General features: G+C 40.5%; 1 protein-coding gene across 3 annotated transcripts in view; it reads right to left on the bottom strand.

The window, feature by feature from the left end:
• Window positions 1-12021, bottom strand: part of ankrd10a (ankyrin repeat domain 10a) — a 28292-nt gene extending 16271 nt beyond the window's left edge. The window contains exons 1-4 of one of the 3 annotated variants that reach the window (XM_048978475.1): window positions 11617-12021; window positions 9000-9152; window positions 6747-6838; window positions 1410-1457 (exon numbers count right to left, since the gene is read on the bottom strand). In XM_048978475.1, coding sequence (XP_048834432.1) covers window positions 1410-1457; window positions 6747-6838; window positions 9000-9152; window positions 11617-11814 — 491 coding nt within the window. In that variant the 5' untranslated portion in view covers window positions 11815-12021. The remainder of the gene's footprint in view (window positions 1-1409; window positions 1458-6746; window positions 6839-8999; window positions 9153-11616) is intronic. The other 2 variants (XM_048978476.1, XM_048978477.1) reach the window with 2 other exon arrangements.
• Between the last annotated feature and the right edge of the window lie 383 nt (window positions 12022-12404).

Here is a 12404-nt window from a genome sequence, read left to right as displayed (position 1 = left end):
AGAGTCTTTATGGAAGATCGATAGAAGAGAGGTTCAAGACCAGCCTTAGAAATGAGGTCTGATGAGACTGCTACTCTGAAAGGAGGGACCTGAAACGTGTTCTGCTCCTTCTTGGATATCTGCTTAAAGGACTTTATCACCAATGATGCCGAAATAGATGGAAGACTTGTAGGAAATGCATATACAAGCCTGGGAGAAAAACAAGATGGGAACAAAAGGAGACGATAAAAACAAGACCAGGATGAAAAAAAATGCTGGTGGGGAATGATACTCTCTTTGACAGAAGAACAAGTTATCTCCAAAATCCCCGAACAAGCTGGAACAAGCTTAATCGGGACTGAGGTCCAGAAGGTCTCAGGTGAAAGTAACTGGAAAGAAATTAATTACGTTCAAGGTAAAAAGAAGTCCACAGGTCAGGTCACATGAAATAAGAATGCAGACTGCACACAACCCAAGCAAATTACAAACATCCACGACAGGGATGGGCAACCTCAGGCATCTGTGCAAGCCATGTATACCCACAAAAAAGAGCACGCAGGTTCTGACTTCTGATAGCCAGAAGAAAAATCAGTCTTCCTTTTTTGAAATTCCCTTTCTCAGGACCAATATATTGCATTCTGGAGAGCTGGATGAGTGGCTCTTCTTTTTTCATGCATGTGGGTCAGAATCGCAAGTGATCGGGAAAAGAAGATTTACCAGCTAAGATCGTCACCGCCATCTTGGAGCTCCCGAGAAAGGCCCATCCATAGATGGAGGAGGACTCATCTTCAGGTTCTGATAACGCTGAGAAAAGGCTACGCATGGTTCCAAAGCAGAAGATCACACAATGGGGGAAGCTGCCAGATGTGACTGCAAGGTAGCATCCTGTCTGGCATGGTAGACGTGTTTCATTTAAATGCAGTATGTGTTTACACAGAAATTTCAGATCGAATGTTTAGACTTCTGGAAAATTAAATTTAAGCAAAATTTTAGAGTGTCTACAAATTGGGTGCTGTGCATTAATCTATATTTTAGCTATTTTTTCAGCTATTTTTGCACTATTTTGAGATATGAAAATTGAGGTGAGATATCCACCAAGCAATAATTTTCAGTAAAATGATTATGCTTTTTTTCTACTCACACACTTTCTGAGAGCTTCAATATTAAAAGCACTGGTCGTGTAAAGGACAGGCGAGAGTCATCTAAACAGATGTACTTTTTGAGCGCAGTTCCAAGAATGGGATTCTCTTGATGACAGAGGGTTTGCATTAGCCAAATCAGAAAGGGCTGCTGGATCCTGGTATGATGCCAGTCATCCTTTTACAGCAGTCTTCCAAATGTTTCCTAGCTAGTGGAGATTTTGCGTGTCATACACCCAACTGGCAGTACCTAACCCCAAGCCATTACAAGGAAGGTTAACACAACTTTACCAGTCGGACGCTGGTTGAATTTTGCAGTCCGTCATGTTCCAGTTCTTTCTGTGATGGGTATGGCACTAATTATTTAACAGGATAGAAAGAGTTAAAGCGGACAACATTCTAATGTATTTATATAAAAAAATAAGCTTTGGGAAACAGCCAAAACAGTTGAAAATTTTCAATTGAGTTTCTGCAGAAAGTGTGTGGAAAGTAGATGTTGTAGATGGTTGTGCTAATTATACATTATGAGGTAGGTTCACATTAGTATTAATGATAGTTTGCAAACTGGTTCTAGAATCAAATGTAACACTGGGTACTTTGTTGGCTGTAAAAGTATGAAAATTATGATGGGAATGATTTAAATACCAATTAAACAGAGAAGTAAACAATAAACGCTATTTTATATTAAAACTAGTATTAAAATTTGTATTTTGGCAACACATGGAGCATTGCTAAACAGATAAAATCATATTAAAAGCTAAGATTTGCATCTTTAAAAAAACGTTTTGTTTTTTTTTTTACTACTACACGAGTTATTTTCAAATTATATATTTCTGAATTTCCTAAAGTTTGAGAGCACTAGGATAAATGGCAGATTTATGGCAATTTATGATAAATAGCATTTAAAACAAACCACAGTATCAGCTGTCTGGTACTTCACCAAGTCCTGGAGTAACTTGCATTTCAACTGAAATAGAGAGATGTTCCGAGCCCAAACACACAAACCAAACAGCCTCCTTGAATGAAGAATAGGAAGGGAGCACTGATGGCTGAAACCATGCTGTTGCACTGAGGGTACAGGAATAGCATGCAGCAAGCTCATTAATCTGTGCATCCGTCTTTCATGTAACTAATGAAGCGCTGAGATCAGCAATCCCCAAAGTCAGGATGATTACATCATCGAGAACAGTAGCTGCTCTGTAATTATGGTATCAAAATATTATTTCTGTACCAGGCTCACTGATATTACAGTATTCGCAAAAACACAGAAGGAAAAACAGAAAAAAACTACTCAGATAAAACTTATCCTGATTTTTAACTGTTACATCTCCAAAACAGAGTGACCAGACTTAGGGCAGCATTAAGAATGCCTGGCGGTTCACGTGAGGCTGAAAAACTGGTTTCACTTGTCCGTATACAAAGCATACTCCCAGTAATTAACAACAACAACAAAAACGATAATAAATATAGGCAAAAAAAAAGCTGGAGAGACACCAGGCAAACTTCATAAGCAGAAGTTCCACCCACTTCAAAGAGGAAAGAATCTTCCCTCCCAGGAGGCTGACGGCTGCGATGGCAGTGGCATGTTTCCCAGAACGGGCTACACTTGGTTATTCCATCTTTGGAAATATCTGCTTGGTCACTCGGGCCCAGGAAGTACCAGATGCAAACAGCTTGTACTGAATAGTCATACTTACTTATAAATATAGGGACTAATAACTGTTATTAAAAGTAAGTGAAAACTGTAACAGTAAATTTTGAAGTTTATTGTTTATAGAGTGATTGGAATAGAATAAGTTTTCCATAAGATAGCAATAGCAACGCAGTGAATGCCTATTTAGATGGAAAACATTAATCCATCGTTATTTGTGATTTTAAAACATTTAACAATTTATTTTTATCATGAGGTTTAAATTACAGCTGGAGATGAAAACACAATCATGAGCATTTTCATAACTAACTGCTCTCTACGTCTGTGTTTTTACCTTTTCCCAGCCTGAAACTAGGAGTTTACTGGCTTCCAAAACGTAAAAATGAACTACAGCTGTCAAAGGAAACAACAACAGGTAACAAGATACTTTCAACATGCTTTGAAAATTAACCTTGCAGTATTAATAACAAACACTTTACAGTCACTCTCAGGTATAGTCATAACCAATAAATCCATGCACATTTCATCATTTCAAAAAGTGTTCCGGGATATCAGGTTTCAATTCTGGCACTAAAATCCATATACGTGTAGTAAGTTCACATGCCATGTCCTGTTCAGAATGTTTGAAAAGGTATTATCTAATCAGGTGTATGTAACAAAATGATTCTAGTATACAAAAACCTAGTTTAACCCTGCAGTAGCCAAGCAACTAACAAAAATGCCAAAATACAACTATTAACTGTGGATTCATATAGCCTAAAGTCAAATTAAGGTAGCTTTTAAAATTAGCTACAGCACATTGTATTCATAGCTGATAAAAGACAACACTGCATAACAGAATGCTCCTTTAGTGATTTTAAATGTAAGACTAAGTCAGCAATACATACATAGCTTTAAACCATTGGCTTGAACCAGTACTCTGGTATAACCATAGTTTTCACACAGAATGATTCAACCGCTTCTACACTTTATGGCCTATGGAGACTGCCACAGTACAAACATCAACTTCCACTTAGCAAGATGTGCTTTGCTTACTGCTAAACTAACAATGGGAAATTAAGACTGCAGACCCAATGGAATATGCGATAATATTGGTTCCATTATCGACTCCCCTTGGATTTTGTGTCGGGCAAAATGCGTGTCCCTCTGGGACCCTTAATGACCACAAAGTTACTGTGAGCAGTGACAAATGCTGAAGGAACAAGCATGGCATGTAAACCTACTACTGATATGTAGGTAAAGGCTTCAGTCTCATATGGATGTTTTCAAATTTTTCTTAAGCGTGACAAAGTGGATATATTCCTACTGTTCCACAGATAGCATGAATCATGGATTGTATATCCAGGCTCTAATCAGACAGTGTCCAAATTAATTTCACGAGTCCTAAAAGCAAGCCATAAACGTTCCATTGGTTTTATGATGTTATCTGCTTAATCTAGTATTATTCCATCTATGCTGATATGTAGATTCAGTCCAGCGATTATTTTTCATGACAAGATTCATTAGGTTTACATGAGCGGCAACTAATGTGCGTCTTTTCCTTTGTGTTTGTGTGATCACTGGCACTGACGATGAATCTTTAAGAGCAGGCTCTGTTTACTTTGCCCTGCCACAGATCGATAATGCAGAGAAGAGTGTCCCTTGATGGGTAGCGAGGCAGGCAAAGCATCCGCGACCCAGAGTGCGTACGTCACTGCCTTCCCAAAGCAATGGCGCACAATTCATGACACTTTGGTGTCCAATAGAAACCAGCACAGCAGGGAAGCAGAGCCCAACTGACTGTCAATAGCTGCCTTTTTAAGGACAAATTTTATTCCTCAATAATTAAAGGTAAGATAACTAAGTAACAATATCATATCTTCTTAAATCCTTTAGAAATGTTGTCAGATGATAATGGACTGAGTGGGTTTGATGTATCATTGCTGTAACTATACTATTCCCATATGTAGTTTATTTAGGTTTCAGGTGTAGTTTACTATAGATTAATCTTTCCGAAATGTAAATGTTCATAAGTGTAGCTTAAATGTATGCTTCTAATAAACTGTTTATTAGTGCGAGTTGTCAGTTCTTTGATAAGTAAACTAAAAACTGTTACTTGTTGTGTATAGAGCTTAGCTGCTAGCATCTACACCCAGAACAGCTCATCTGAGATCATGCAGAACCAGGAGAATCTGTGGAACAGGATGAAGATACCCACTCAAATGGTTGTTATAACCAGAAACTGGTAATACTGTGAACAATATAGGAAAACCCATTTACTGACAAGGGCGTGAGGAAAAGCTATACAAATACAGCAGTGGTAACTGGGTAGCATGAAGTTCACTTTTTTTAAATGCATGCTTTACGTGGAGTGCGTGGCAAAATGCTTTGCCTCCATTAAATCTTACTGTACAGGGAAAGCACTTTGCCATGGAACATGGAGCTCCACAGGCGTAAATTTTAGAAAGGCTCTTTCAGCACTCCATGTTACCAAAAGCTGCAATGTTGGCATAAAAATAAATGCACAACTCGCTCTCAGTTCTGTGCTCAGAAGTGACCGCAAGGCCTTATAAGTCATCTTCAGAATGACACGGCTTTCGCCACTCAAACAAAACCACCCCACCTGCTTCCTTTAGCATGAGAGGTGAGGGGGGGGAAAAACAAGGACGTTGTTTCTATTCTGCCTTGTGAGAATTTTTTTCACATAAAAAGAAAAAAAAATACTACAGCAGAAAATACATTGGAGATTGTTCCTTTCCCTCGTGTCCCCCTGCGGTACTGGAGCTAGTGTTGCAGATCTGGGAGAGAAGGACCTTCAACCCATTAATCTGTCAGTTCCTGAACTGCTGCAGTTACTGAACTGCTCCTCCCTGCACTCAAAGGGCAAGAAGAGGTCTGCAAATGGACAGTAATTAAAGGTACAGCGCCCACAGAACGAGTAACCCTTCTTCTGGAGGATGCACTACACCGAGTGAAAATCAGAAGTGTGAGCAGTGTGCTATTGTTCTGAGCAAAGCACTGGGGGAAAGGCCATCAGCAGACACCACAGCCTCAAGTCAGTAAACAGGATTTAGGCTTTCCAATCAAAATTTTCCAATGGGCATTTTGGAACACGCTCTCAGAAAATGCGCCGAAAAAGCCTAAGATCTTTCAAACAATGAAGAAATGTGCATTTGCCTTCAAAGCAGCTATCAAGGTATACTGAGGCTAAAATGAAAACACTTAAACTTTACTGGTTAATGCAAGATGCATTCACTAAAATACTCCGCAATTACATTAGCAAAACATAATACATACAATCAAAAGTGTAATTCTGTAAGGCAGCGTTATTTTGACTGTAAGATCATAGGATCAAAAAGGAACTCCACCAAATGCTACCATATGATGTGGTTTCGTGTATAAAATAAATCTCAAGCTGTTTAATGACCTCAAATCTGAGGCATGGCAGTAAAGGCATGGAGTGACCAGACAGGAACAGTCGAATGGGAAAGAGAGAGAAGAAATCCCATCAGAATTCACTGGATTTTCCCGCAACAGATTTACTTCTTACATTAACCTGCAGGCAATACTTGCATTCAAAAACAATATATTATACCTTTAAGACCATATAAAGTGCATTAAACGCCTGCTGCACATCTCTTGTTCTAACCCCTGTGTTTTTTTTTGTTTATATTAAATCCATCAAACACATAAAACAACTGCTTTATAGCCTGTCTGGTCAGTTAAGGAGTTAGCACTGCCAAAAAAGATTAAAATCTTACACTTGGGGCTGAGCCCTTTTGGACGAGTCTTCTATTCAAAATGTTTTTCCCAACCTTCGCTCAGTTAAATTAGTTTGGAGAATTGTTACCAAGGGTACTGGAACATGCACAGGTAAACGAAACCACATCTGGAGCACTGGATGGCGTTCCCCCATGAAGTCACTTCCTGTTTAATCATTACTTTGTGCTGCACAGTACAGTGGAGCGTGAGCACGCTTGGTGGGGCGCAAGACTTACTCGGCTCTGGCTCCTTGCATCAAAAGAGTCTTTATGCACTCCATGCTGCCAGCCCGGGCTGCCTTGTGGATCGGGGTCTCACCCACATAGTCCTGCAGCAAGGGGGGGGAATAGAGAGGACTGGACCATGAAGGCAACAAAGAGCACAACGGCCAAATCCAAGATGTTTGCAGAGCACCATGCCAACTGTAAATGGCTGCTTGTGACTTATGATTTAAAATCCATGTAAAATCTTTAAAATCTGTAGAAACGCGAAAGGCAACGTAGTAATGGTGCACAGTGTTAAGGAGACAAGTTATTCAACGGATCCGTAATAGGTACACTCAGTCCATTGTGAACAGGAACCCATAAGCCTCGAAGGGGATCACAGAGCGAGAACGACATTCACTGCACAACCTAAACCTAAACTGCTTGCTAGCTGAACTGTCCCTCAGCACCCGGCCCCAGAACCATTTCGAAATGCACAGGCTGGGATGCGTGAACCCAGTGTCTAGGCTGAGCCAAGTTATTCACCAGGGAGATCCACAGAGGTGGAGAATTTGCATCAAGCTTGCTGTGGAGAGGAGGGTTGGTTCATCCCAGAGGGTAAGGACAGAGGGTAAGAAGGGTATTACTCCATTACATTTGTCAGCTTAGGTAAGGCTTTTCAGACATCCTTTAAAGGCTAAATATTAAACCTAAACGCATTCCCTTCACTGTTACCATCCACAATCCTACCAAAACAGACGTTTCTAATAATCCACTTGCTAAGTCTGACATAAAGCATGACGTAAAACTGTTTCTGGTTACATTATTCACCATGACTACTTTCTTAAGCAAGGCATCGTTGAGGGTGAGAAAGGCGCTAACTTCCTTGAATTCAAGTTAACAAAAAAGGGGGAAGGGGGTGAAAAAAAAGCAGGTGAGACTCCTTTAACGATGCCAGGAGGGATTTTCAGTACATAAATACGTGGACAATATTTCGTTTTCAGTTCGGCAAACAAAATAAAATGAACAAACAGATTTCTTGGCAGGGGCAGTACCTAAATTAACTGTGGCCGTGGGTTTGTCACAACTAATTCTGGTTGCAGTCCGTCACAAATCAACGGTTTGATAACATTTTGGTTTGCTAGTAAATTACTCCAACACTGGACAGAGAGTAGTTGATAAAAAAAAGACAAAGTTATCCAGCTGTTACACTAAATTTGGATATGCTGCTGAAAACACTGGAGACACCATCATCCAAGTGTGTGCGACCGGAGCAAGGCAAAAACGGCCTCCAAGTTAGTCTCTCTCTGGCAATTAAGCAAGTTCAGCTGCAGATTGGTTCATCACGATTTTTTCGATCTTTAAATTCGATATATTTTTTACAATGTCCAAACAAGCCCGTCTTGTTATTCCGATGCATTAATGGATGCATTGCGTTTGCGGTTTTAATAAAAAAAGAATCTCAAAACAAATTCCATTTTCTCTGCTGTTCTAAAATTGCACCGAACCATGAACTCAAACCACGGTTTGTACTGGACCATGAATTTTGTGTACTATTACATCCCAAAACTAAATATGAAAAGATTGTGAGGACGGCTCTTTAGCTTACGCGGCCACTTCCCCTTCATTTTTTGTTTCAGATCAATTGAAACACTGTGGCATGTTGGCCTGTACTTGGCTTGGCCCTAGAAACAGTACTGTCAAGTATTCAAACATCATGACTTAACAAGCGGACAGTAATACTCCCATGTTCAATGGAAGGTAACTGTAGGTAAACAGAAAGGCATTCTCAAAATCTGATACACCTGTTACATTTTCAATAATTATCCATTACACATACCTGAGCTTCTATTATTGCTGTTAGAGAAAATTAAATCAGTGAAACAGAGCTGCAGTCATTATCCGGTTCCTTAATCCTTACATTTTAAGTTCTGCCGAAAAGGGTCTAAGTGAACAACCTAAGAAATTTGTGGGGGGTGTTTCTGGGAGTAGCATGGTATGAATCTGCCTGGTTAAGCGTTTCAGAATTAGGGTTTATTCGCCAAGCATAAACAGGCACAAGGACTTTTTCTTGGTACAGGAGGAGAAGACAAAAGGACAGACAGACATGTATTTAGTGAATTTTTGTCTGTATAGCAAATAAATATACAGATGAACAGAAGCTTAATTATGTATATAGAACAACGTAATGTCAAGGTGCCAATGAGCAAAAGTGATGTATAAAAGGAGCAAAAAGTGCAGTATGAACATGATCCACTCGTGAGGTTTAGTTGTGGGGGGGCCGACCTGTCTGTTGATGTCAGCTCCAGCTTGCAGCAACCACAGCACACAATCAGGATGACCTCCGAAGGCGGCGATGTGGGTGGGTGTCTGGGCAAACCTCGTGGTCACCGCATTCACACCGCTGCCCACTTGCACCAGACGCATCACACACTCCAGCTTTTGAAAGGTGAGGGATAAGAAAGAAGGCAAGGTTATCACTTATCTCAGCAAGTGCCACACATCCAGGGAAGACCGTAGCATCGCAGAAACGGCCCAAATTCCGCCGGCTAATTATTCTGGGGCCTGTATCATACAGCAGAATTTCTTGCTCAGCTGGATAATTTGTTTGATTTTAAGATTTTGACTTTAGTCTGGCTTAAACATAAGTGAACAAAGATAAAGTGCATTTAAACAGGGGTATCTTAAATCCAACAAGCTTTCCAGCTCAGTGGGAAAGCCAACTTTGTGATACAGGCCGCTGGCCGTAACGTCACATAAATGAACGGAGAGAGAAAAATGTGTTGGGCTTTTAAAAAACGCAATGAAACAGTATATCAAACGTTGAAACCTTCCCTCTAGGTCTCCCTGTAACAAAAACACCCTCTTAGTGCAGAAACAGTTTCTAAAGAAATCACCCAACACCTCCAGGAACAGGCCCATTGCATGTAAATTATGTCAGACTGCAGAGTCCTCTGGCATAACAGGCTCTAAAAAAACCACAGGAGCGAGTCAGCATTGCTATTTAGTCTTCAGTCTTCCTGTCAGATATGCAAACGACAGTACTTAGGAGTAAATACAACATATGTTCTAAGGAAGTTGTTTAACAAATAATGCTTTGCTATAAGTTCTACCTACGCCCTCAGAATAATATATTTGCTAACTAGTCCTGCCTATTCCACTGTTTCAGTGCATTGAAAACATGCCATTGCAATAATATGAATATGTGACCTGTCATGGGAACAAGACATGATTTCACTGTTACTCCATTACTATTAGTTGTTTAGCCTAACAATTAACTAACATGTTCATCACGACCCATTTCAGAAATCTGAGATTTTGATGACCTTCTTTACAAGACCCAAACAACGAAAAATTACACACACAAAGCTTTTAGAAACACATTTTCCTCTAACAGGAACATAAGCCAACATCATCAACAATTCTGTAAAAATTGAGAAAGCACCAGAATTAGGTCTTTTCATTTCTGGTGGATGAGATTAAATCATCAAGGTCATGGATAAATAAATCCAAAGTAATATGCTGCTTCTCAGTTTCTGATGTTTTATTTCACAGAATAATACATAATAATTATGTATATGGCAGTTATAAAATGTTGCTACTCTTTGCCTTGTTGACCTCTGATTAGCTAAATTTTCTTGAATACAGATGCCAAAACCTCCCTTCTCATAGTTCATAAAGCACTTAAGTACCCCTTTCTCTCACTCTAAAAAAACACCTCAAGCTAAACAATTTTATAATACTTTTACACTGACTGAAACATTATGCACATACAGAATACGAAAAAATACGGTATATTGATTTAATTTTATTGTTCAGAGTTTTGTGACGCCTGTCTGTGAAAATCGATTAAGCAACGTTCACTTATACACAGTATCGATTGGGTAAAAATCGATTATAAAAAATGGATATATCATTCGGATAATTCGGTAAAGCTGGGACGTGTAAAGCAATTGTACAGCCTTGCACGAGTCGCATAAACCTTACTCTGCTCAATTGTAGCAATGTCTTCGAAGGGGATACAAATAACTTTTAAAACTACACCCCTGTAGGTTCGTCAGGGCAGTGAAATAAGCTTAGGTGATGCCTTCTCGACACTCTTCGCTGGGCAGATTAGCGCCTTCCTGGTTACAGCGGCAGTGCTTCGTTGTTTTTTCCTACCCCAAAACCGCGGCTTTGGCGCGTATCACGCTATTGGTCCGAGCTTGACCAATCACTGCACAGCCCCACCCACGCCGGGCTACCTCGTTAGCTTAATTGCCATCTCGCCAGCGACTCCTTCCTCCTGGGGCTAAATGGTTCCCGGTTGTCATACTCGCCTCTCTAGACGGCCAATCCAACCCCATGTACCACGAAGCAAGTCTCCATTCTCGGTTACCGTACATGTAAAAGATAGGCTGTCGTAGGTTAATTCAGGACGTAAGCAAAGCCACCTACAATGACAGGCAGCGAGCCATTTTAGGGCAGCTGGACAAAAGTATTCATCGTACAGTTCCAGAAGCTACGAATGCTTTCCCTTTATTATATACCCAGACTTAATATCGTTAATTTACCGCTAACTGGTTACTACGAGACATTTCATTATTAGACTTGGGCTGAGTACAAACCCAAAGGTTGCAACTGGCTTGCTAAACAGTAGCGGATTATGCTGCGGATGAGGGAGCCACGTTTTATTTCAACAAAGTTGTAGCATAACAAGCGGCATAGCATTCATTTTCAACCCTTTTAATGAAGTTTAAGCAAATCAATTACATACAAGAAAAGAACTTTTGCACAAACGAATCTCGATATATTTGTCCTGCCGGCTAGCCGGGGTGCAATTTTACTCATCGCATCACATTTTCTTACTATCGTTACATCCAAAAAGACGTCAGAGAAGCACTGCTGTTAGTTCGCCGGATACCTTTCCGAAATGAGCCGCCCAGTGGATGGGTGTCCAGCCGTAAAAAGAGTCTTCCGCGACGAGATCCGCCTGGTTTGCGGTGCACTGAAGCAGCGAACACAGGGCGCCGACATCTCCGTCCCTGCACGCCCGGTGGAGAGGAAAGTGGGCATTCAGCACCTCCTCACTGGAAAATCCAGACTCCACGTTTATAGACATTGTTGTACCACTTTCCCAAATATGTCTCCTTTTCTAATGAAATAACGGTTATATCGGGGAGGGGGGAAGAAAAATAAATGCAATTTCTTCCCCTATTCTGGAAGGCACAACAATACCCCGGCCGAGATGCACGCCCCACGGACAACAAACAAAACGGCAGCGCACAATGAGCCGAAGCGAAGCGCGCAGCCCCGCTCTCTCAAAGCGAAAGTCAGACAGGCCGCCTGCAAAATCCGGAGCGGAGCGCGACCCCGATCCATCAGGCTGGGGAATGGGCATGCGCGTACGTCTGCTCCAGTGCGATGTGAGGAAAAAAACGACTATAACCAAACAATATCTACGCTACATGTTATACATTATCAGGTATATATAACATTCATTTAATTGCATTTGGTCTTTGTTACCCATCTGAACATGCATTGAATCATAGGCCTGTGTCAGTTCTAGAAATACTACGTTTGTATTTCAGGTTTTATATAAAATATTTGAATTATGAATGAATCACGATTATGGAGTAACTTGATTTTGTATATACTGCTGAAAATAGGTAGCAGTCTAGCATACAGTAGCGTCTTTCATCAGAACCATGC

Source organism: Brienomyrus brachyistius, chromosome 16 (genome assembly GCF_023856365.1).
Source record: "Brienomyrus brachyistius isolate T26 chromosome 16, BBRACH_0.4, whole genome shotgun sequence".
NCBI lineage: Eukaryota > Metazoa > Chordata > Actinopteri > Osteoglossiformes > Mormyridae > Brienomyrus > Brienomyrus brachyistius.
The sequence above is the reverse complement of the archived record's forward strand: the minus strand, read 5'-3'. Positions and strand labels throughout refer to the sequence as shown.